Consider the following 27,357-nt stretch of genomic DNA (forward strand, 5'->3'; position numbering starts at 1 on the left):
ATTAATTACAAATTTAACCTTCTCAATTTTTGTTTGATTATTTTTTTCATATGTTCTTAGCCGGATGACGTTGATTTTCTCAAGGAAAGGCATATAATTATTCTTCATTGAACTCATCCAGTGTATTTGAAGATCCTGAAGTCATAAAACACTATTTTGACTGCATTCAGAATATCAATGTCAGCAATACATTTTTTCAAATTTGGACATTGACTAAAGGTTTGAAGCAGTCTCTATTTTCTCTCAAACAGTTTCTGTAATACATCAAATCAAATGCATCACAGTCACATGAAAAAATATGGCTCATTTAGATTCCCTAATGCTATTCGAACCTAAACATCATGGGTTTTGATTTTGATGTCTTCTACTCATTGTCTCATTTTCAGCTCATAACTTTTAACCTGTGAATATCCAACAGTTCATCTCAGTCGATGCCCAGTCATATCGAATATACTTCATTGCCCCATGATAGCGAATCTGATTAAGGCTGCCATTTTTGCTGGTAAAACCTACAACTAGTGTATTAATTGTGCATGCTTCCATAGATTTTGTTCAGATCTCTGCAGTTCCTCAGTATTTACAACAATCTTACAACAGCCATGATAGTAAACTGATTGAAAATCTTGCTTTTCCAAAAGACTTGTTGTCCTGTCACAGAGGGGTGAGAAGTCCCCCCCCCCCCCCCAGAAGATGATGGTCTTTCCGACATTGCATATGATGCATTTTGCTTTCTTTTTGATGTGCCTCTCACCTTTGAACCTGAAACACAACATTTGCACAGCAAATCAGGGAAACTTAGCAAAGTAGTTCGAATCTGTTTCGCCTTTGCATCTATGACAATTGGTCATTGTTCACGGGCAAACCAAATTGCCCGTGTCTCTCACGACCAATTTGCCACTTCTTGGATCGCATCTGTCGCTTGCTTTCCCTCCTCCAGGCGGAATATACTTTTGGAGGGCCATGTTGGCATTTTGCAGCAACGGACTTTACAGGAGGCCTTGCGGATCGAAACGCGAGGAAAACGACAAAGTACATTAAAGATACAGGAGAAAACGTCCAACTCGGATCACGCTATCCGTTTTTTGGCCGCTCTGACGAACATCACCAGAAGACAAATGTCCATCCAAAGGATAAAGAGGACATGAAACACATTTTAACGGATATCCACGGATGCCAAAAATCAATCTTCTGTTCCCATGCGTTTGCCTTATCCAGCAAAGTGTGAGAGGGGCATTAGCTGTGTGTACTATGTGTCTGTGTTATCAACTGGGTATACTACAGATGTGAGTCTATTAGTTTTGATGACTGTTTTCATGATTCAGCACTGTGTAATATGTTATACACACGTTTTTCAGTTTAAGAATCATAATTAATCAATGCTAGGCTCTTTTAAAGGGTTCTTCACATTTGCATCATTTAAGGGGGTTTCACACCGGGCTTTGCGTAGGGTTACGTAGTGTTACGTAGTGTTGCGTAGTGACTACGCAATACTACGCCACTATACGCTGTAAGAACACAACTCTACGTAAGAGTACGCCGAGGGACGTAACATAAGTACGCGGGATGTACGGAAAAAATTAAACATGTTTAATTTTTTTGCGTACCCTCCGCGTAGAGCTCTGATACGCAGGTTTTACGCAAGTCTACGCAACACTACGCAACTGCGCGCCATCTATACGCAACAGTACGCCACCGGGCCCCTTTCACACCAGAGCAATTTTGGCGCTCGCGTATGACATGGCGTAGTGTTGCGTACTGTTACGTAGACATTTGCGTAGACTTGCGTTGGTCTGGCGTACATTTTCGTAGACTTGCGTAGACATGGCATACACTTGCGTAGCGTTGCTTACAGTTGCGTAGCCTTTTATTATAGGTGCAGATTTGGCATTCAAATGCCTGACCCATGCTGGAAAACTGCTTGATATCATTCATGGGATCCCATTGAACTCTGAATTGGTGAATGTATAGCCTACTTACCTGTGCTCTTCGAGAGTTGTACTCAACTATTTTTCTGTAGGCCTAATAATTGTAAAATGCCGAAAAGGAAGAACAAAAGGTGTGGTAGGAACAAGAATTCTCTTGCTTGTTATACTAGTACATGCCTCTAGTGATCAAGATGCAGACAATTCGCCAGCACTAGTAGACCTAAACGCATTTTCTTCAACCCGTCTGGCTCGTGAAAGTCTATACTTATAGACTCGCTGCTGGTGGGTCATGTCACAAAGTGACAGAGGCTTCATTAGCCTAGTCCTCAGCGCAAGAGCGTCACATACGACCTCCCACAAGGAAGTAGTCAAGTGGCTGCATGGTCATCATGGGGCAGAGGGTCTGCTGCAGGGAAGTTCAGCTTGATGGCTTAATGGCTGTCTTGAAAGGGCTCTGGTTGAACACGGGACGATCGTTAACGGCCCGTTAACGATCGTCCCGTCACTGTACAGGCATGCTAACCTGGAAATATTAAACTGCACGTTACTTGAATATGAGACCATTCTGAAGCAAATACTTTTCACACAACAATAGATATATAATGTACTCTTGAATGAATCCCACAAGGATTATATTTTGAACAATCATCCCCCAGCATTCCCACTGATTCCCACTGATCAGTTACTAGCCATCCCTTTTAATCGAGAAGAAACCTTTGAAGTTATAAAACAAATTTCAAGTCTTTGCAGGTTTTTTGATGACAACATGTTTATAAGCAAATCGAGATACATATTGTAGGGTCTTGTAGTTATTGTCAGTGGCCAGAAACCTTAAAGTTACGGCAGGTTTCAGGTTCCAAAGATTCCAGAAGTTGGCATTTTGTTTTGTAATTCTCAGTGCAATTAGTGTCAGGAGTTAATTGAATACTTGTGGCGCCATCCGCATAAAATTGATCATTTTAATGAAGAAAAATCTTCGGCATGCAGTTCTTTCATCAGTTGTTCATATTGCCGATGTAATTGTCAACGCCGGATCCAAGGTTTGACCCACACTCTCCTTCTCATTGTTGCAACATCTCGTTTCTTCTCTTTTTCCGTTCTTGAAAACGTTCGCATTCTGCGATGCCAATCTGTAGGGCGTCCAAAATGCTGAGGAATTAAAAATAGTAGCAAAGGATTTAACCTCCCCCTTAATATTTTGCTACGTGTTCGAACAGCAGGCAAGAGTGAACTAAAAAGCAGAAGGCTAAATGTGCTGAAGTAGCTCAGTAGTTTCATTAATTTGTTAATAAATCGGCGGTACGCAACTTTACGCAACTGCAAGCAACTCTACGCGGTCTGTACGCCCGATCTACGTATATGTACGCAACTGTACGCCCGCTATATGCAAAATACGCTACGCGGATACGTGCTTCCTACGCAAACATACGTAACTCTACGCCTGGACTACGCCGAGACTACGCCACTCCTACGCGTAGCATCATTATTATTTTTCATGGGTACACAGGTAATTTCGGCGTAGATGCTACGCAACTATACGCAACTGTACACTAAGCCCGGTGTGAAACCCCCTTTAGAGGAAATTCTACATAATTTTTCATAATTCTTCTTATAACCAAAGAGAACAGAAAAAACACTTTGTTACAACGACTACTAATCTGAGCTCTATTAAGGAGTAGGTTTGTCACCATCTGTTATGAGTATGATCAGTTTGCTTTACCTCTCAATCATAGAGAGGCATATGGCAATAAAATACATGTAATGGAAAATTTGTTGTTGATAACAAAAATAAGTCATCTTTGCTTGTGTTCCTCAGGTGTACAGGAAGTATCTCAATGCCTTGATGGTGGCCAAATGTTGGCAATTGGCAATAACAATCCCAATGCCAATTCATCCCTGTTATGATTTACATGTCCACAGTAATTACAATGATAATGATTTTTTATAATTCTTTTCAAAGCATTTTTTTTTTATTTTGCACAATAATTCAGAAAGAAATCAAAATAATCCACAAACTCAGCCCATGATGACTGATTTTTATTTGTGGACTGGTAATGCAGCAATGCAGTAGTACTGGTCCCAAGCTACACTTGTACAAATGCATGCACAACCTAGATACACTAGTACCACCACCACAGCAGCTGCAAGGCATCAGCGTTACCTTGTTTGTTTGTTTTTTTTTAAAGAAAAAATAAATATCTATAAACAAATTAAATGAAAAGTTTTTTCCTCTCTCTGCATCAGAAGTCATCTTCTTTATTCGTATTTGTATCAGTAATATAATTTTATTTTTTTTCATAAAGCGGTAAGAATTATTTTCACCCATTTTGGGAAATAGAGGTTGCGGCACTACAAAATAAGAACAACGATGATAATAATAATGATAGTGAGGATTCACCAAAATGGTTATTTTTTAGTTGGTTCCCAAGAGTACCAAATACTCTATCAAATACCCTTTTGAATCGGTTACTAAAAAAAAAAGTCAAAGAAATTGTACAGATTTGGTAAACTCCCACTGAAGTACATTAATTCACACAATCAGAATAAATACCTGCATGGATAAATAGTTACTGTTTCATACTTACATAGACAGAGAGACATATATACAAACACTGAAATGACATGATAAGAAATGAAGTTAACTGGCTATTTACAAACACTTCACACAATTCCTCATAGTGATAACACACAAGATAGAACATCAACAGTACCACTCATGTATTCAGTTAATATCAAAGCACTTCGTCTCAATTGTGCATCTTTCAGTAAATATTGTTGGACTTAGAATGCGTAGTACAAATGAGTGTAAAGTTTCTGTGATACATACAACATATTTCCTTGCGTTGAGCAGCTCTTGTGCGAGTGAGCCTTTAGCGTAACAGTCCATTAGCTTTTCAGTAGTCACATTTGGATATCACATCTTTCATTCAAATCTGTTTTAAGTACTAACACCAGGAGAGTGGTGAAGCCTTGATGTCAAATGCAACCTTTGCTCACATCAATGTGGTATTGCTGGAAACTGTTTACCACAACCACACACCATCCCATTCACACCTCAGATGTCACCAGTCTTTCTATGTCACAGTTACTACAATTATGTATGCAGTACGAGGTGTTTCATGCTCCTACAGTGTAGTTTCTCATTCATTTCTGAATGCTGAAACAAAGTGATACTCATTACAATGTCATTAATCATCCTAAGATATTTGCCATCAACGTCATCATAAAATTAGTCAAGGCTGACAATGTTAAAGAGTGTCCTTTCCATTAATGTCATCCTAAGAAGATTAGTAAAGGTTGACAGTGTGAGGGCGCCCTCTCCCTCTATCAATGTCATCCTAAGAACATTGGGAAAGGCCAACAGTGTGAGGCGTCCTCTCCATCATTGTCATCCTCAGAGAACTTGTCAAGGTTGACAGTGTGAGGGCGTCCCTTCCATCAATGTCATCCTAAAAAGATTGGTCTAGGCTGACAGTGTGAGGGCCTCCTCTACACCAATGTCTGTGACTTTCTCTCGTCCTTTGAAATCACTTATAACACTTGTTGTGGCCAACACTGCTCATCTCTTCTTGGCCAAATCTACACAAGTAAGAGCCATGGGGCTGATAAAAATGTGGAGGAAAAAATCTCAAGACGGCAATGATGAAGTTAGTCTTACAAATAATGATAAAACACAAATGCTAACGATGGATTTGTATAATTAAAGCCAATAAATCAATCAAAAATTGATTGCAGAATGGCTTTGGAAGGACATAAATCCGTCCTACTTTGCGGCACGAAGACAAATATAACCAGTCCTGTGCACAGTTTGCGCTTGTGATGAAAGGACTTGAAAAGAACTTCTTCTCAGACAGATTCTCCAATGGGTGCATTCATCAGTCCTCTTGCTGGTATTTGGTTAGGATTCATGCCATTTGCAAGATGCATGTGTAAACCATTGGCTGCAGGGTCAGGTGGTCTGCGAGGCATCATAGCCACTCCATTGGGCAGGTGACCATTGGGAATATGTCCATTGACCATAGGGGAACTGGGAGTGCTCAGTGTGCGTGGGGAGCCTGGAATCTCACTTTTTGGTCCTGAGTTCAATGGGAAATGTTAGAAAAAAATTATTATACAGTGCTAACATAGAAGACATACAGTACTGTTATTTTATACTGTTCCAACATTTAGATCACCAAAGTCTTTATGAATTGCCAACTCTGAAATATACTAAAACTAGAAATGTCGCTATGGCGACTGATGCCTCCGCCATAATGCATGATTCTCCCAATAGTTGTATAGTACAATGTCTTCACAATGTGTGATGACAGTTTCACATAACTAGCAAAATAATGAAATGACAGGTTTGTCAGAAATATCTTGAATTTTCACTTTCCTTGAACTGGGTTTGCTATAATTGTCTAAGAGTGCAGGTACACATATATTGGGGAATTGAGGATTTTTACTTGACTTCTGACCAACCCTTTTATAAGTTTATGCATTGAGTAATTTTCAAGGTATGAAGATAGAGTGTAATTACAGTACAAAATATATATATATTTTTTTTTATTTAAACTGGCCTTTGACCCCTAACCTTTGACCTTCTGGCAGGAAATTTCCCAGAGAATCTCCAATAGGTAATACATGTATATATTAAGTTTTAAAACTAATAATGCAAGCATTGCATATACTAGTATATGAGGGAAATAGTAAAATTTTGAGGAGTTGACCTTGACCTTTGACCCCTGACTATTGACCCATGACCCCTAAATGCCCTAGATAATCCCTGCCAGTCAGTACATGCATATGTACCAAGTTCCATGAACATTGAACCATTATCGAGAAAAGTGAAAATGTAACATTTTCACCTAACCTTTGACCTTTGACCTTTTGACATGAAACTCTCTCTGGAGAATCTTTACGCAGGAGTACATGTTTACTCTAAGTTTCAAGAAAATAAATTTGGGCATTGCATAGATATATCCAACTCGTCCAACTCGTCAACTTATCCAACTCGTCAATGTTACGCATATCACCTTCCACATACCCGAACAATTTTCGCGAAAAAAACCATTATGTTCACTGGGCCCAAGTATTGGAATGAACTCCCTACGGAACTTATAAGTTGTACCACTGTAACCTCATTCAAACAAAAATTGAAGCAATATCTTCTTAGCAGCTACACTGTATGGCATGCATAGTGTATAGTCCCAGTTGCTCTGTATTTTACCCCTTGTCTATCCCTTATTAGTAGTCCGGCAGGATCCTAACCATGAACACTATTTTTGATCAGTCTGCCTGTTGCGCTCTTCATGCACCTATTGTTCCACTCAATTATCGAAATTCTCGCGTGTGGCAGCTGTCGGTTACCATGGTCACACGGCCTGCTTGGTTTTAGGACCCATGCTGGAATGTTACTCCCGAGCTTTATTGCCCTAGTACACGGTATCATTTACATTAACGATAAATCTCATCATTATTCCACCTTCTACTTATCTATGCCATATTGTTACGCCATTTTCCATACTTCACACCCCTTGAATCTCTGCAATCCCAGTTGTTGTTCTACCAATGTCCTTACTTGTAGTAGGTTATATTGCTACAACGTGTGACCTTTCTGTATTTTATTTAGTGACACTTATTCAATTGGATTTTTTGTTTGTTTTGTCTTAATCGGTTCCCCCAGTTATAGTTGGTCTTAAAAAACATCTGCATTTTAAACTTCCCCTAATATGATTTATCACGGGACCTGCGGCTGTACAAGCTAATGCGTAAAAACGCAGGCCCCATCATATTTTTCGCATCACGACCACAGTTCAATCTGCATGTATACAGACCTTGTGTTTGTACCAAATCAAACTTTTGTACATTCCGATGAAGTCTCATCTAAATTATGTTTTGTATAATTTTCATATGTATATACTTTATTGTGATATATGTGAGAAATATGAAAATAAATTGAAATTGAAATTGAATATAGGGGAAATAACATTTTTAGCATTTGACCTTGACCTTTTGACCTTTGACCTCATACCAATGTCACTAAAATCTACTCAACTAATTGCCCCATCATACATCATCCTTGGACCAAGTTTGGTGAAAGCTGCTTCATCCAGTTTTGAGTGATCACATAAACAGATAAATTTAAGGATTTGACATTGATCTTTGACCTTTGACCTCTGTCCGATTTCACTAAAAAACTAATCAAGTAATTGTCCCATCATACATCATCCTCGGACAAAGTTTGGTGAAATTTGCTCGATCCAGTCGCAATTTGGTATAGCCTGGTTTTCAGACCCTTTGCCAACTGGATTCCGTGGCGACGAAGTCGCCATTCGGGCAAAGGCCTTTGCCGAAGGAAAAATCCTTGGCAGGACAATGCCACCTTAAACTATACTAGTTTTCGACGGTGAGGGGGTTAATATCGTAAATAGCGAAATAGTACGGGCAGAGGGTCTGGAAGGAGGGCTCAGCCACGGCTCGGCCAAGGCCGAGCCTCGCACTGTAAACAGGGTCATAGTTAATTTTACACAAAAAAAAAATACCAGACATTCTAATTAAAAGGCTAATAAACTATGCAAATATGCTACTTCCTATGGATTTTTTATTCTTTTGTTTAATTTGTGCCAGTACGGTTGTCTAGTGATCCCTTAATTGTGAAATATGTGAAAGGAAGTTGTTTGATATTCATTTGTAAGAAAACTGATTGTATAAGACCATATTTAGTTATACATATAAAACTCGGGTATCCCTGTATTTGTTAATTATTGTCTTTATTTCTTATGTTTTCTACTGTTTTATGTTTTTTTTATTCCGAACAATCAATTTCAACTTCAGATCAGATTTTAACCCTAACAAGGCCGGGCTTTTTGGGCTGTTTTGTGGCCGGGAGAGGGTTGAATCAACCCCCGAGATCTCCGCTGTCGATCGCGCAAACACCATGAAAATTGGCACATACGTTACCTGTAGCGTAACCTACCATACTACATGTATAAAACAAGAAATTGAAATTTTCATTGTATTAATCAATTATGCTTATGCATAAAATCATACATCTTGCTCTAAATCACAAAATAAAGTTCCCAGAATCCTCATTTTTGTTGTTAACATTCTTTGTAGCATTCTGAACAATGTATTTGAAAAAAAAAAAATCTGGTTTTCAGAATGTCATACTTAAAAATACATTATCATCTGAATTTCTTTACTATATCCATATACTTTTGGGGGGAGGGGAATGGAATTCTCCTGGACCCACAGTAATAATCTCTGAGCTTTTAACCCTAACTAGGCCGGGGGGGGGCCTCTGAGGCCCCCCCCTCGACGTTTCGCGCGATGTATCGCTATCGCGAGAAGCTATCGCCGCGACGTTTCATGACTTTTTTCTTTCGAGTCTCCCGCATCTTTTGACACCAAATTTGCGATGCCCGGGTGTGCGGTTCCGAAGTTGCGCATAAATATGCACGTGCATGTCAGACCAAAAATTGCTCAAAAAAGTGAATTTGTGTACAATTTCAATGCAAACTGTGTTTACAGGCAAATTTCATAAAAGCATGATTATTTTGGGGTTTTATGGATTAAAATCTATTAATAACGCATTTTCTTGTTCGGAACAATGTCACGGACAAATTTCATCGAAAAAACAATGAAAAACATAAAGTCGAAAAAACAAAGAAATACATAAGAAATTCAAAAAACAATAAAATACTTAGGAAATTTTTTCTGATTGCGCAATTTTCTTCTCTTACATTTGCTAAGGACACTAAAAAGAATATTTACACAAAAAATGTGCCTGTTTTGAGCTTTATTTAGTGATTTATACCAAATTGTCTGATTTCATGCATCATTATGCATAAATTAGCATAATTTAGTGTAAATGATAATTTTTGAAAAAATTAACTTCATGGTACTTTAGATTACATCATAGGCAATGCGTGTGCCAATTTTCGTCGCGATCGCGCGGTCGACGGCCGAGATCTGGAGGGGGGGCCTGGGAGGCCCCCCCCCGGCTCTATCATCTACCTGAATAGCCCGGCCTAGTTAGGGTTAATGGCCGATTCGAATTAAAGCCCGAGAGAGCCATGAAAATTTTAATTCATACTGATGTTTACAAAGCATTCCATGTGTACCTTATGTCTACCTACCTGTATGAGTGTGAATGAACCAGAGACAAGCTGTCAGGAGGACTCCCATAGTGAAAGCTGCAAAGGCAATGGCAGCAGCAGATCCTGCTCCAAGACCTGAGACTGGTGGGGGAAGCAATACTTGTAAATGTAATATCAAGTAAATCAAAAATACTAAAAATAAATTTCAAAAACTTGAGTCAAGAAACATTTTGGATAACTAGAAATTTCCATTGCCGCGAAATGGGATTGTATCCCCCGGCACTAGAGAGGGCACACAAACCATCTACCAACAGTGTGACCTCTGACACTTGGGGCAGCATATCCAAAATCTATAGGCTTGTAGATTACATCATGATAAATCTCCACACCAAATTTGAACAAAATCCGTTCATCATTGTGACATCTAGAGCACACACAAACTATTCACAAAAATATGGCATTTTACCCTTTAAAAGATGGAACACTGGGGGCAGCATCACCCAAAGTTATAGGTGTGGAGATATCACTAATATGAACCTCCATACAAAATTTCAAATAAATCCGTCAAGGTTTGTAGCTGCTAGAGTGCACACAAGAATGTGACGTGGCGGCGGTGTATCCAAAGTATCCTCCGGCATACATGCCGGGGATACAAGAAGATGGAAGTATAAAGAACATTTGAGAAGAAACCTGACTGCTAAGTAATATTTTCATGACTCCTACAGTCAAGGAAAATACCAAAGCTTCAAGGTCAATTTCCTCTGATTTTTAGATATAATAGTAAAGCAGAGATAAGCCTTTTTTTTCCAAAATATGGTTGCATTTCAGAGTGTACAAGGCCAACATTGGGATGTCAAAGTTTGCTTTCTTTTTTTTTCTCTTGATAACACTCACCTGTCCGAGCATAGTCCCCTCTGTCACAGTCAGGGTCTTCTATCGCTACTGAAAATAAGCACAATCACAATCTTACTTCATAAATGGACTGCTTTTTTGCTACCAGTACAATGTAACCTATCAGGTCAATATTATGGAGATGTGCATATGTCTTTTTATGTGCATTCAAGTTTGCTGTTACCATTTATACTATCTGCTCCAATCTATGAATAAAGGCATTTCCATTGTTAAATAAATCCCCCTAAAAAAAAAAAAAAAGAAAAGAAACACCAACTTTTTGCTTTTTGGACACTGTACCGCTGGGTGTTTTTTTTTTTTTTTTTTTGTACTTCTTTGGCCTGGTACCCTATACTACATTGAAGCTGGCTGGTTAAGGAGCGTATGAGAAAGATGAGTGCAGAGGTCAACAACTAAACATTTTTTCTTGCCGATTTTGCCTCCTACAGGTTGAGAAGCAATTGATCAGACTACTGACTTTAATGGGTGAACCAAACACAAATATATTCTACCTTGCTTCAACTTCCCAATTTTTTTTTAAAAGTCAGGTTTTAAATGGTCTGCTCTCTTATGCCAGACGTTGTGACAATTGATTTTGCTGGATCACATGGCTCACCACATCACAATGCTTATAGGGCAAGCTGCCCCCCCCCCCCCCCAACGGAAGAAAGCAGTAACTGCATAGCTGCTGAGCTGAGATAAATGCGATTTTGTGTTTTTTGCATATTCTTTAAAAACACAGAAACATTCAAAAATAATTTTGTGGTATGATTATGCACCATACCTAGTTGTCTAACAATACCTAGGAAAAAATTATGTTTCCGTTATTTTTTAAATGTTATTTAGGAAAATGTAGTTACTGCGGTGACTCACCCTTGATTCTGGGTAGTTTCCCCACGGAAAAAAGCAGTAACTGCAGACGGCCAGGAGTCTGCTGTTTTCCCCATGGAAAAAAGCAGTAACTGCACATTTCACATGACCATAGGAGGAGAATTGTTACCACCACCAGCTTATAAAGTTCTTCTACTTTCTGGTTAGTCTAGATCAGATCTAGGACCTAACGTTAGACCTAGACTAGGTCTTGTTGATTGAATGGCATTCTGTGTAACAATAAGGTAACTGAAGTTGAACTTTGAAGTTCCCGGCCTGGCCCATAACACATGACCCTGGACTAACGTTAGACAATAAAGTATCAAGTCTCTTCGTCTTAGATCCTAGTCGAACTCTGACGTTACACTTAAGCTAGACTACAGATCTATGCCCAATGTTAGTGCTAGACCTAGATCTAACGTTAGATTAGGCCTAGAAAATACTGACATTTTGTCTATAAATACAGTTAACACTAGCCTACTCTGTAACGTTAGATCTGGTAGTGTACGCGGTAGACCTAACTTTAGGGCCTACATCTAACGCTAGACTACCGTTAGTGCTCATCTCCCTTCAATATATTTTCAGCTCACCTAGATTTTCTGGTTCTGGCCAAAGCCATGGCTACCATGACTTTTCCTCTGCAATTCATGATAGATTTGCAGGCATGCCCGGATCGCAGAAACTGTTTGACTGCATGGTTAGCACTGGCATGATCACTAGCTCAGACTGTACCAGACCTGCAAACATGTACTGTGCAAGTGATGACTGTGATGTGATGCAGTGTACGTGTTAGCTAGACTAGTAGCTAGTACTGTATGCTGCAGAATTTATGCGCATGCAGCTAGCTGCACGCGTATTCTGCACTCTGGGCGCGCTGAGTCTGCCAGGTTTGCTAGTCTCCGGAAAGAAACTTTTTCTACAACTTGTCATATGATTCCCTGCGGGCAGAGTCAAGTTACTGGTGAAACAATCTTTTTATATCTACTCCCCTAAATTATGGAAGAAACTGCTGTTTATATTGTTTTTAAAAAAATTGTAGAAAAAAATAAACGGTATTAGGGAAAAAATATACAGGAAGGAATATACAGAGTCTGAATGATTAGACTAAATTGTTAGTTACTGCATTCTTCCGTGGGTTTTGTTAGTTACTGCTTTCTTCCGTGGGGAAACTTGCAAAGTTGAATCAACTGGATGCAGTTACTGCTTTTTGCAAAACTGAAAAATTGAATTTTTGGTCACTTTCATTTTTTTTTTTCTGCAAAACTGACCTATTAACATTGAAGACCATTTGATAAACTATTCATTTTTGCAAAAAAGTAAACATTCATAAAAATGTCAGTTACTGCTTTTTTCCATGGGGGGGGGGGGGGGGGGCAGCAAGACTGGGATGTGTTACTTTGATACATAAGTTGCAAACTGGATAATTTGATACATAGATAATTTGGCAAAACAGCATAAGTCCACATAGATCATTGCCAAATCATTTCGATGAAAATGGAGCTATTGCTAAACATTACATTATGCATTTTTCTTTCCATTAGTCAGTTTGCAAGTTGAAATTTTGACAGATGAAAAAGAATGCCATAATATATCCAAAAAGCTAATGAGGTAATCACCAAGGGATGTCTCACTTGCATATTGCAATTTGTGATTAGTGTTTTTCAATTAAAGTTCTTTGACCTTTTGGCATTTGATCTTGTATTAAAGACTTCACCAATATTCGAACTTAACCAGCATCTTTAGGTGATGTACCTGTAGTGTGAGTTGTTTGGTCATAACTCAAAAGCCATGGAGAGCTATTGAGAGCACACCACAATGGATAGAGCTGATCAGGGAAAGTTAATTGACATTTTGACCTTTGACCTTGTCGGACTTCATCAAATGTTCAAACTTAACCAACATCTTTAGGAGATGTACCAGAAATGTGAATGTGGTCATAGCTCAAACCTTTGAAAAGTTATTGAGGGTACACCATAACATTGTGAGTATAGTGCTTATCAGGGAAAGTTCATTGACCTTTTGACCTTTGACTTTGCTGGACTTCACCTACATTCACACTTAACCAGCATCTTAAGGTTTAATTTGGGTGTGAGTTTGGTGGCCATAGCTGCAAAGCTGTGGAAAGTTATAGAGGGTACATCAAATTGTCGACACCAGTGATGACAGAAAAGAGACGCCCATGAGTGTTTCCACTACACAGACTAGACAAAGACCATAATATGAAGGTTGGGTCAGAGAATGACATGATGTATTGTTTTGCAAAATTAAAGCTCGCTGACTTCTACCTGAAATCATGTCATTCCATCACAAGTGATTCAGACACAGAAGTGTTGAAAAGAATGGCTAACATAAGTATGGCAACATGACATTATGTGGTATAATAACGTTTACCTATTGTAAATCTGATATCCACCCATACTGTTGACTGCCATCTTGCTAAATTGCTAATGGTACAATCTTCAACTCTGTCACTTCCCCTTTACATAGTTTTCACTGGTCTCCATGTAATACTTTACCTGCATTGTCAATATCTTGGTTAGCTGCAGGGACTGAGACTGTACTGTCCTGTAGAGGGCCCACTTCTACTGTCTTACTTGGTCCTGTTGTAGGAGGCTGGCCCACTCTGACTCCAGGGTTCCCTGAACAAGCTTGCTGCTGATCTTCCAAGTATGAACACTATTTAGAAAGAATAAAACAATGCTGTGTATTGAGGGAGAAAGATTTGGGGTGACACCATGTGTATGTAGTCCTTAACCAGACCGTTGTTTGGCAGAAGAAGAGAATAGAAAGAGAAGAATTGAAGAGGGAAGCGACATATGGGGGCTGTAAGGAGGGCAAAAAGTGAAGAGTGGGGAACAGCACTAGTGGAGACGGTAGAGAAAGGAACAGAGAGAGTGGTAAGGAAGAATAGAGTGAGAATCAAATAATATGTTTGGACATCGTTAGGAGGAGAAAGGTGAAATGGAAGGGAAGAGGAAGAGGGAAAAGTTGAAGGTTGGAAAATCATGGAGATAGGAGAGACAAGTGAAGATTTATGAAACCAAGAGAAGAACGAAGTCGGCGAACAATGTGGACTATGGAATGCGGAATCAATGGAGAGAGGATGAATAATCTCACGAGGAAAGGTAAGTCGAAGAGAGATGAGACTATGTTGAGAGAAGGGGGGGGGGGAGAGAAAACAAAGAGAAGAAGAAGAAAAAAAATAGAAATGTCACTACGGCGACTGGTATGCCTCCGCCATAATGCATGGTTCTCCTAATAGGTCTATAGTACAATGTCTTGACAGTGTGTGATGACAGTTTCACACAATTGGCAAAATATTAAAATGACAGGTTTGCCACAAATGTGCTCCATGTTCACTTTCCTAGAACTACGTTTAATTGGATGAATGACTAAAACATCAGAGTGCAGGTATTTGGGGAACTGATGATTTTTACTTGACTTTTGACCCTTTTATAAGTTTATGCATTGAGTAATTTTCAAGGTATTGAGAAAAAGTATGATTTCAGTATCAAATGGTAAAATAGTATTATCTAAACCTGGCCTTTGACCTTTGACCTCACATTTCCAAAGAGAATCACCGTTAGGTAGAACATGCATAAATATGTAAGTTTCGTGATGATACCTTGAGTTACTTTCGAGATATGGAGGAAAAAGTGCAATTTAGCACTTTCACTTGACCTTTGACCTTTTGGCAAGAAACTTCCCACAGAATATATATTGGTAATACATGCATACATCAAGTTAAAAAAAAAAAAATCCTTCAGGCATTGCATAAATATAAGGAAAGTAGTGATATTTTGAGGAGTTGACCTTGACCTTTGATCCCCTGACCTTTGATCCATGACCCCCAACTTCCCTAGATAATCACTGCCCTTCAGTACATGCATATATACTAAGTTCCATGAAGATACCTTGAACAATTTGCGAGATATGGAGAAAAACAAGAAATTTCAACCTTTTTTTTCACAAAATAACCTGTGACCTTTGACCTTTGACCCTGTGACCCTAAAATCCAAAAAAGTATTATCCCCCCAGGATATACCCTCATACCAAGTTTGATGTAAAACCACCACACGGTTCTTGAGATATCGACAAAAACAAAAAGGGACGGACGTACGTACGGACGGACGGACGAACGACCCAAAAACATAATGCCTCCGGCCACTTCATTGGCGGAGGCATAAAAAAAAATGTAATTCAAGAAAGTAAAGGAGAGGGTGCTTGGGTGGAACCTACAAATGTTGAAATAAATGCTGCAGAGGAGAGAAAAAAAAAATGTGGAGAGGAAAATTAATGACAGTTAAATCCTGAAAGGGTTCCTGTGGGAGAAATGCAAAATGAGAGATAAAAATATGGTTAAAGTGTAGTCCTGAGGGGAGAAGGCAAGAGAAATAACCTGTGAAGAAAACTGTAAATTAATAGTGGTCCTGAAAAGGACCGTTGGGTTGTATGGAAGCAAGAAATAAAATAAAAGAAGAAGAAGAAAGGAGAGAAGAGAACAGAAAAGAAAAGATAAATAGCGTAGAAAACAGATAATAGGGAGTTTTCGCTACACGATGGGAAGACCGAGAATACGCGGAAGCAATCAGCTGTGACAGTCCCCGTACTCAGACTCCCGTCCCCATATCTATGCAGTTTCGCTTTCCTGTACAAAACGGAGGCGTGGGGACAAATCGCTGATTGGCTGGCTGGCTGGCTGGCTCACTCGCTGCCCAGCATCGGGACCGAACGCTACTTTGGCTGAATACCGTACTCAATTTCCCCAGGTCAGGACGTTTCTCGGATTTGATCATGCGCAGAAGCAAATTTTGCACACGACACGCTAAAATCCCAGCCGCGTCATGCTTGCAAAAACTCCCTAATAGTGTTGGAGAGAGAGGAAAGAGAATGTAAAAACTGAGTAAAAAGGTGCTAGTGAAGGAGAGTAAGAGATATCTAGTTATAAGAATAACTAGGAGAACCAAGGAACTTGATGTTTCGGGCAGGTTGTCTGTCCTTCGTCAGAAGTGAAGCGTGACCTGAGAAGAGGCGGGCTATATAATATATGGAGAATGCAGACCTACATTGTAGATGGAAGTAGTCGGTTGAGGTAAGCTGTGCATCGGCTATTGGCGTGCGAGGTGGAGTGTTGCAGTTGTTGATGCGTTCTATTGTTCTCGGAGTGTGTTGATGGTAAAGTACATCTGTGAGGGCTAACTTGGCTGTAAGTACGTAGTAATCTCTTTATTTTGCATTTCTCCTACAGGAACCTTTTCAGGATTTAACTGTCATTAGTTTTCCTCTTCACATTTTTTTTTCTCTCTCCTCTGCAGCATTTATTGTTAGGTTCCACTCAAGCCCCCTCTCCTTTACTTTCTTGAATTTCATTCTTTTTCTCCTTTTTTTTTTTTACATTCCCATTGGATTTCCCTAGTTGGAGTTATAGCTACAAATTACAATTTTACCTAGGGTAGAGTGACATCACATTTCACTCCACCATTTCATGTCAATGATAATGCCTATACTTTACCATCACTGCATCACATTTCTTGTCGAAGCTAAATGTATACCTGGATGGGTTTTTACCTACAGTTTGGGCTAAGGCTCCAGCAAAGAGCAATCTCCAACTAACACCATTTCACATTTTAAGAACAACATTCCAATACAGCACTCATGCAATGATTTGGAACCACTTTGCAGGTACAATGCTTAACCCGTTGAGGACGAGTCCCGAGTACACTTGGGCAAGCATCTATGGGAAATGCGTGTTGTAGCAAAATCAAAACGTCCTCAACAGGTTAATATGCAACAGAATCAAATGTAATGTTACTTTCGCCCCTTAATCTGAACCACAAACCACTTTATAAGGACATATTTTGCCTACAATCCGCCGTCTTAATTTGCAATGTCCATGCGTGCCATTACTAAGCCACGCCCATTTTCATACCAACATGTCACCCTAAAACAGACACAATTACGTGATTTTGTGTACATTTCCCGCGGAAAAAAAGTGCTCTGTCATGAACTCATAAAAACCTGACTATTTTTACTATTCATCATTCACTTTGATTCATCAATTTGTAAGCTCATTATGGTAGAAAAGTAGTCCATGACAATTACCACTGGAAAAAAAACCACATAAAAAACAAGGAAATACATAGCAAATTCCAAAAACAATAAAATACAAAATGACTTTTGGAAGTTTTTATGATGTAGAGGTTCTACAATATTATTGTCGAATATGTTAAAACAGATATACACACCAAAAAATAGACTCTCAATGTTTTTAATTAGTTTTTGACAGACTAAAATAAGATGTTGAGTTTAATTTGCATAATCAATTAATCAAAACAAGAAATTGATAATTTAAAAAAAAAAAAAAAAACTTTTAGGATTTTAATAGGGTTAAGAGGAAGCACAACTCCTACTTAAGAAATGGTCATCTCCTGACACTTACTATAGAGGGACCACAGTATCTACCCTGCACACTCATGAATCACATGGTCCATTTACAATTTTGTAGAACCAAAACAGTCATGACAAATAAAACTGATGTAATCAGAGCATGGTATAATGGGTCACATAAATTGCAGTATACTGCAGAAGATGGTTATGAGAGAAAAAGAAACTTACAACTGGGATGCCTTTTTCATCATCGGTAGCACTGTACTCATTTGCACACAAACTCAGCTTACAGCTGACCATAGTAGGCATGCTGAAAGTTTCCTGTGTCCAAAAAACCTCAAAGCTGAAACGCTTTACATTCCCCTCTGCATGAGGGTCCAAGCTGACATAGTTTGGGTTGATTTCATGGAAGATCAGAGTTTTGTCAATTGGACAACTGATGGATGGAAGAGACAGACAAGATAAAACAAAGAAAAACAAAGTACAGTTGTAAGACTCACATTTCAATAATTGATTGCTTTCAAAACTGTTATTATGGACATATATTGACATCAATGAAAGTTTGGACTTAATGTTTGGACTTAATATTTGGACTTATTTGGACTCATTTGGACCCATTTAGTCTCTACTGACAGCTGAAGAAACCATTAACAGTGCATTAGCGCAATATACCGTATTAAAAACAAGAAATATTCACAACTAAAATTTTCTAAAATTGGAGCTGACTGCATTTTTCACAACATGAAACATTCATGATTTGCCACTGGCATTCAATGCATAGTGTACACAAGAACTTTCGCCTGCATTTTAATTTCACAAATCTTGGCTCCTCATGAAAATAACTAATATAAATTAACTGTGACTGAAACAAGGTGATGACAACTGGTATCATGGTCACTAATTAAAGAAGTAATCATGCAACATCTAAAGGCAATCTAGGTATTTGATTGGTCTATTTCTCATCACATGACATGCAGTTAAGAGTACCATTGCATGCTATTGAGAGCCATGCAATTTTGCTTTTACAGCAAAAATAGGTACCACAAGGCAGAGAAAACCAATTTACATTGACTTTGTTATCAACTTGCAGTTTTTTTTTTTCAATTGCACGCCTCTGATGTCACAATTTCACAACAAATTTATGTAGCATGTACTAAACAGTTACAGGTGCGCATGCAGTCACTGCACTCACTTTACTATCAACAACTACAAGTGATTGCTTTCACATACTAAGTATGAACAAAACAAAAATGGTTGCCATTTTTGTTCTTCACTTTTACATTTTTGTGTTTCCTTTTTATTTTGGGCCACTACATTTCTTTGGGGAACCAAAATTTCAGATTTAAAAATGAACTTGTTCGGATCAGGCCAACACAGTGAGTTTCAAGCCCTGCTTTATCGTACACCTATAACAAAATCTGAACACTCGCAACATCAATCAATGGATTGTGAGAAATACCTCATTGAGATGTACATATGTGCATTGTTACATCACAATCATTAACTTGCAGATCGTGCGCTCTTTCTTCTTTGTTGCGCATGTGGAGCAGTTTAAACACTAACTTCAAGAACTTTGGTTGCAAGCGGAGACAAACTTTGCAAAGACTTTTTGAAGATGAATTTTAAGATCTTATGCAAGTGTAACTGCAGCTACTGATTCATATCCATCCGTCTTTGTATCTATACATATAATGCGGACATCAATCTGATCAGTAGATGTTAGATCTCAATATAAATGACACTTCCTCATCAATGCATACCTGAAGTCAATGAGATGTCGTAGAATGACCCCTGCCACCTGAATCCAACACTGATTGATAACCACATCATATCGCTGCTGACCCCCACTCACCCCAACCTGAAAGTACAGTCTTGAGTGGTCTTCTAGTGGGGCAGGAAAATCTACAACCTTTTTCTGGTAGACTGGTGTCTCAAACATATCAAGATGTAGAGTAACATGTGTGTCTGTTGGGTCCAGTTGGTTTCTTGATCCGTGATTATATGGTAGAGTACATTCAACAGCCCAGGCTGCAAAGGGGTCTGAAGTATCTGCTTCATCGTCTGATGGTATCATCCCTGAGCCGTTTTCTGGTTCCATCCCACTTTCACTTTCCCTAACACCTGGAGAGCCACTGAAAAAAAGGACCTGTGTTGAAAGAAATTCAGTGAACAGATGAGGATGTCTGACAAACTGAACCAAAATTCTTCATAATAATAATCATACAAAAGATTCATAGTCACCAATATGAAAGTTTATCAAACACAATTTGTTGGTTTACAGTAAGTTTTGAAGGACTTCGTATTAGAAGCATTGTAGGTATGGATAGATAATCTATTCTGCAGTTTTGTGTTGAATTGAATGTGAACACACTCGGGGAATTTACCTCCTACTTCCTCTCTCTCTTTCTCTTGTCCTCTTCCTACTTTGATAATACACTCCCTATTTCTTTCTTCTTATTTGTCTCTACATTTATGTATTAACATGCAAACATATTGTATCTATGGTATGATGAGATGTATTATATCTCAAAGTTTTTGGGAACTTAAATAACCACAGGTCTCACTTCACCATTACATCAAATGAATATGTGTGTCCATACTGGATGATCCAATGAATTTTTTTTTTTTTTTTTTTTTTTTTTTCAAAACTTGTTCTCACCCTATTGTGATAAATCATCTTATTTTGTCTCTGCTCTGCAGTAGTTCCACACTCATCTAACTGTGTGTGCAACATAAATCCAAGATCCTGGTAGTCTACAGACGTGCAGGCACGGTCCTCTAAAGTTATATCCTCTGGACTTAGATTGTAGTGTTCTGCAACATTGGTAGGAACCAGTGCCCGAATCCCTTGATCAAGGCATTCCACAAGGACATGTGGTCCATCAATAGGAGCATAGACAGGCTGGTCCTCGTCCTGTAATGGTTGCTGCCTTGAGATGTCTGGGATGAGAAAATTATCAAAGAGAAGAGGGTCATTTCAACACAAAACCTGAATCAGCATAAAAAACTCTCACAGAAAATCAGCTTGCATTGAACATTCCCGATACAGGCTAAAACCTTGAAATGGGTTAATGCAAAATTAAAACAGGAAGAAACAAAATACCAATCAAAAGCCACAAAAGATAAGACATGCATAAATTAGTATGCCATACCTTTAAGTTTAGATGTTGCACATTTTAGTGGACTTTTGCCTTCTGTCCCATAAAATTTGCCGTTCTTTCTTTTTACTTCCCCCTTGCTGTGACATTTCAAAAACAAACATTAATTTCTTTCCCCCTGAAATGTCATAATTGCTTAGAATGATTGATAATATCATTACAGATATCTCAAAATAATCAGGAAGTGTCAGGCAAAGTATTTCTTCCCATTTTAGATAAAGAGTTCTCTAGACACATCCAAAAGTTGTTTGAGAAAGATGACAGTCGAAATTGTCACAGGTAAATACAACTTTTGGATGTGTCTAGAGAACACTTCAGCTATATTTATCAACCATCCTTTTGAACTTATTTTGCTATTTCCTCCCTTATTCAGCAGTGTACCTATAATTTACTTGATGACATTTTTCAGTCATGTCTTAGGCGTGACAGATTTAATTTCACGAGCGTTCGGCCGCATGGGGAACGCTCGCGTTCCTCCTTTTGTTAGGGGACGCCCCTATTCCTCCTGCGTGCAGAATGGGGGGCTTAATCCCTCTGTTCATCAGCCTAATGAGGGCGTTCCTTGGACGCAACAGAACTGACTTGCTCACAAGTCGCATTCATGGCGTTCCTTTCCGCTTTATAGTAGAGCGGCTAAGACCCAAAATACACCCAAATCGTTCACTTTTTGAAGAAAGCGTGAAACTTTGCGTATCGTATCTATGATACTTAAGGATCATTAAAAAAAAATGGATCCAAAAAAATAGCGCCCTCTGGCGGCCGCCATTTTGAATTCCAATATGGCCGCCAAAATTTTAACACCTGTGTACAAAATAGCTTATAACTTTCTTGTAAAACATGTTTTTAACATGTATGAGGTATGAATTTAAAGAAAATTAAATTCTTAGCATAATGGAACCAATTTAGATTTTTTTTAAACTTACATTTCTATTGATAATGGGAGGAAAACCTATTCGTTTTACATTTTTTCTCAAAATTGCAGATTTACCATGAGATGCAACATTCTGTAAAATGATCATTATTCAACTAAATGTCATCAAATAAATCAAAAAAATATCTTGAAGTATGCTGAATAGATTGTGAAAAGTTGGTGATTATTACATTTTTTATCAAAAAGTTATAACCCTTGAAAGAGAGTAATAACAATTTCTTCAGAATCACAAAAGTGAATAAGACATGCGCCCTCTGTTGTGGAGACATGGGCAGCTGCTTCATTCTGGTTGGTGAAAAGTTTTGTTCATCTATTGACATCTCTTGGCAGTCTACTCAGGTAAGTCTCTGCTAAGTTTAGCATTAATTCATGTAGAAAATGATATTTTGATGCTGTAGTTGATATGAAACAATGTTTTTTTATCAGGATAAATGCTTGTATTTGCAATAGTTTCCATGTTGAATAGGTGTACTGTTCACCAGTCCCATCCAGTCAAAATTGTGTCGGGTGACAGTAGTGGTGTTTGCACGTAGATTTATATACAAATATAGATCTATGATCATTCAGAAGAGTGTTTAACAGTCAAATGAAGTTGTATGCATGCAGTCTCCACTGGTAATTTCGAAGAGAATTAAAATGTTGAGACATCATAGATTTTTGTGATCATTCAATTAGATCTAGGCCCTAGCCTAGGTAGTCTAGCCTAGCCTCGAGTTCGTGATCTAACATAAGGCCGAAGCCAGGATAGGGTCCGGGAATAAAATTATATCATAGATTTCACTGAAATTGTGAATTCAATAAAGGATTCACTAGAATACAACTATTATTGTCTCCTTTATAGAACAAATGTGGTGTAATCAAAAGCATGTAGATCTATACTTAGTCTAGACCTACATCAGGACCATAATGTAGACCTGGACTGAAAAAGCAATGGAGTTAATACATAAAAGAATTTAAGATCAATGCACAGTGTATTTGAATGTCATTCTTTTGGTTTATAAATATAAAAAAAGTAGAAAATGAACATACTCTAATCCATTTAGGACAGGAATGGTGTTGCAGCAAAAGCAATTGCTATTCCTCCTCAAGTTGGCAACACTAGAAATTTCAATTCTCTTTCTAGAATACAGGGTAGACTATACCTAGTTCTTGAGTGTCTGGACAGGTTGGGTATCCGAACAGACAGTTTTAGTATTTTAATTTCAACAAGATGGCATTGATTGTTTTATGAATTTGTTGAGAATTATTGCTAGTATTATTCAAAATCAGATATATTCATGATATTTTCTATTATCGGATGCATCATTTTGGCAAAAATTGAAAATAAAAATTAGACAATTTATTTTCGTTAAGCCTCTGGACACCCAACCCCCATACTATTAATGCAATGATACCCAATTTGGTCTCCATTTCAGAAAAGCTTAAAAAGTTTGTGAACATTTTTTTTTCTCTCTTTCTGTTCATCAGATAGTGAAGAAGACATACACCCTCTCTTCCGAAGACATGCACCCTCTCTTCCGAAGACATGCACTCTCTCTTCCGAAGACATGGACTTCTGGTTGGACAAAATTAGGTAAGTTTAGCATTCATTCATCATAATGGTATCTTAAAGAAGATGCATAAGAGAAACTGAGAACAGTTGGGTATGATATATTTTCTTGAAATTGGGGGGGGGGGGGGGAAGGGGGTTGATGAATCTAATATTGCATTGCATAAAGATATTTTTGTATTCTTTGTAGTAATTGTGACAGGGCTTGTGTGAAATACAGCCTGTCATGATACACCCCAAGATGGCCACCGTGTTTCACAATACGATTTTATTGCATTTGGCTAAAACCTTTATTGAGAAGTTTTAACACTTTTTTTTTCTATATTCTTACAACTCTTTCCCCATGATTATTGCTTATCACTTTATCACATTTCTTGAGCGTCCGGACAGGTTGGGTATCCGAGCAGACGATTTTAGAATTTCAATTTCAACAAGATGGCATTGATTATTTTATGAATCTCTTGAGAATTATTGCTTATGTTATTCCAAAATTATATTCATGATATTTTCTATCATCTAATGCAGAATTTTAGCAAAATTGAAAATAAAAAAATAGACAGTTTACTTTTGTTAAGCCTTTGAACACCCAACCCCATCATATTTTAATTTAAAATTCAATACAATAATATCTAATTTTGGTCTCCATTGTATGTAGAAAAGCATGAAAAAAAGTTGAAAACAATTTTTTTTTTCTCTTTCTGTTCATCAGATAGTGAAGAAGACAAGCACCCTCTCTTCTGAAGACATGCACCCTCTCTTCCGAAGACATGGACTTCTGGTTGGACAAAATTAGGTAAGTTTAGCATTCATTCATTATAATTGTATCTTAACGAAGATGCGTAAGAGAAACTGAAAACAGTGGGGTATGATATGTTTGCTGGACATTTAAAAGATTTTTTTTTTAAGGGGGGGAGGGGACTGATGAATCTAATATTGCATTCCATAAAGATATTTTCGTATTCTTTTTTCTATATTTTGAAATACAGCCTGTCATGATACACCCCAAGATGGCCACCGTGTTTTACACTATGATTATATCGCATTTGCAGGGCTGTCAACATTGCGGGAGACATTTGAAGATTCAGGCAATATTTTAGCTGCTAAGGTAGTACTAAAGCAAATAAATACAGAATAGAATAAATAGAATAAAGCCCAGAACTTTCCAAACAGCTGCATTAGCTGATACAAATGCCTTTATTCTTTAGAAATAAGCCATCCAAAAAGCTGCAGCAGCTGAAATAAATGCCTTTGTTATTTAAAAATAAGTTATTTCAAAATAAAACATAAAGATCCCTGTCAATACACCCAGTATTAAAGAGAATTATTTTGACACTCAAACGAATACTTTTAAAGCAATAGATATCATTGTCCAACGAACAAGATATTTGATTCAGCTGTTGGAAGTATGCTTCATCTTTTTCATTCAAATCATTGTGTAAAATTTTGTTTTAGCTGCCTGTTTCACCCTGCCAAGTAAAATTTGAAATGTCTCACGCAGTGTTGGCAGCACTGCATTTGGCTAAAACTTTCATCGAGAAGTTTTCAACACTTTTCGCTATATTCTTACAAGACTTTAGTCTTTCACCATGATTATTGCTTATCGATTTATCATATGCCATTTCTTCTTTTTTCCAGGATCAAGAGGAAGATAAGGGTTGAGAATAGCAACAATTAGCAAGTGTGCCGATGTGCAGATGCTACCCACAGTCCAGCAGCACTTGTGTGATACATGATGTCGAAGCTGTTCAGACTAGTAAAGCCTGGCGAACTGGCTGAAGTAAAGCGGCCTCCATTGGACTGGACCCTCTGCATTCTCTGTCAAGAGAAATCGTCAGAATATCTTACCCAGCCTTGGAAGGGTAGAGGGCGAGGGAATCGTGAAGCTAAAGAGACAAGTTATCAGTCATTCGCGACAAATCTGTTAAAATTTAAAGAACTAGGCAAAGTTCCTTTGAATGTTGTTCCTGAACAATTAGATGATGGGTCTGGCATTGAAGAGACATTACAAACGAACAAAGCAATGTGGCATAAGACTTGCCGGAATATGTTCAGCGACTTGAGATTGGATCGGCAAATAGAAATGCGTGAACTAGAACCAGACAGCGGCAACAGCTGCAGCAGCAGAGTTAAAGTGAGACGGACTAGTGTTCAAGGCGACCATTGCACTGGACAGGATCAAGCTCTTTGTTTTTTCTGTGATAAAGAAGCTGGAACTGCAGGATTGCATGATGTTACGACAACTGGGATGGACCAGACAGTTCGAAAGTATGCCACAGAGCTTCAAGATACAAGACTCCTGGCTAAATTGGCCCCAGGTGATATGATAGCACTGGATGCAAAGTATCACAAGACTTGCCTGTCGGATCTATACAACAGGTGCGTTGATTTATGAGAAATTGGTGTGAGGGGCGACCTGTGCTGATGTTTCATTGCCCAATGAAATATAGGTAAAGGATTATGGAGAGTTTTAAATGTTGATCACTGCCTAGATTGACAAAAAGTAGACACTGCCCATAAATCATGCGCCATGTTTTTATATCTCTATGGTTGTAGTATTTTGGTGGGATGAATCATGATTTCAAATTAACTTTCAAACAGTTAAATATAATAATACAAAGTTTACGATCATAGGAAAAGTGCATATCAGTTTGTTTTTGTTTTGTTTTGTTTTTGTTTTTGTTTTTTGTTTTTAGCACAGACCAAAATGTTCAAATCTACATAACAAAATGAGACTGCACTCACCATATTTGCAAATAACTAATGGTCAAATAGCAACTTTCTAGAAAATTAGTAAAAAGTTTTCCTCAAATCTTTTGTTTCATACCAGGCTTTATATCGTTTGATGCTGATACATGAGTTATCGTATCAAAGATCTGTGTGGTGGTGATATAAAATATGATATCAATTTTTTTTTTCAAAGGAACATATAAAAGTTTGTACCCTCCCAGCACAAAATTGCAAAATTCCTTTGGTTGCTTAGGCATCGATAAATAAAAACATGTAAAATTGTGTGTTCGCTTTTGTATGTTTGTTTTATATATTTATGAATTAATTCAAAAGAATATTTGAATTCTGAACAGATATTTTAAGAATGTTTTAGACTTCAAACTTTACATTAATTTGTGTTTCACATTCTCTCTATAGGTATAAACGGGTGAAAAATACAAGACTTCAAAGCTCTTCTGACAGTCACGACTCGTCCCATAAAAGTATCGCACTTGCGGAGCTGATCTCTTACATTGATGAAAGGAGGATGGTTGGGCCTAGTGTTCCTGTCTTCCGTCTTGCCGACCTTGTCTCTGTGTACACAGAGCGCCTGGTGGAACTGAGTCCGGACAATACAGAGATAACGGTCAATTCAACCCGCCTGAAAGAGCGTCTCCTATTGCATTGTCCATATCTGAAAGCTGTGAGGCAAGGAAGAGATGTTCTCCTGACATACGACACTGCGATCGGAGATGCCATCCAAATGACATGCTTTGATGATGATGATTCTGAAGCACTACAACTGGCAAAGGCAGCTTTAATTATCAGGAAACAACTTTTCTCCCATGGCAGAAAATTC

General features: G+C 38.2%; 1 protein-coding gene across 1 annotated transcript in view; it reads right to left on the reverse strand.

Moving 5' to 3' along the window:
- Nucleotides 1-4,205: 4,205 nt before the first annotated feature.
- LOC140240758 (transforming growth factor beta receptor type 3-like) overlaps nt 4,206-27,357 on the reverse strand; it is a 66,271-nt gene continuing 43,119 nt past the window's right edge. Inside the window, exons 6-12 of the mRNA XM_072320529.1 lie at nt 20,814-21,094; nt 19,915-20,300; nt 18,383-18,590; nt 14,284-14,443; nt 10,901-10,948; nt 10,046-10,147; nt 4,206-6,001 (exon numbers count right to left, since the gene is read on the reverse strand). Of these exons, the coding sequence (XP_072176630.1) occupies nt 5,772-6,001; nt 10,046-10,147; nt 10,901-10,948; nt 14,284-14,443; nt 18,383-18,590; nt 19,915-20,300; nt 20,814-21,094 (1,415 nt within the window). The 3' untranslated portion in view covers nt 4,206-5,771. The remainder of the gene's footprint in view (nt 6,002-10,045; nt 10,148-10,900; nt 10,949-14,283; nt 14,444-18,382; nt 18,591-19,914; nt 20,301-20,813; nt 21,095-27,357) is intronic.

This window comes from Diadema setosum, chromosome 17, assembly GCF_964275005.1.
Source record: "Diadema setosum chromosome 17, eeDiaSeto1, whole genome shotgun sequence".
In the NCBI taxonomy this organism is placed as follows: Eukaryota; Metazoa; Echinodermata; class Echinoidea; order Diadematoida; family Diadematidae; genus Diadema; species Diadema setosum.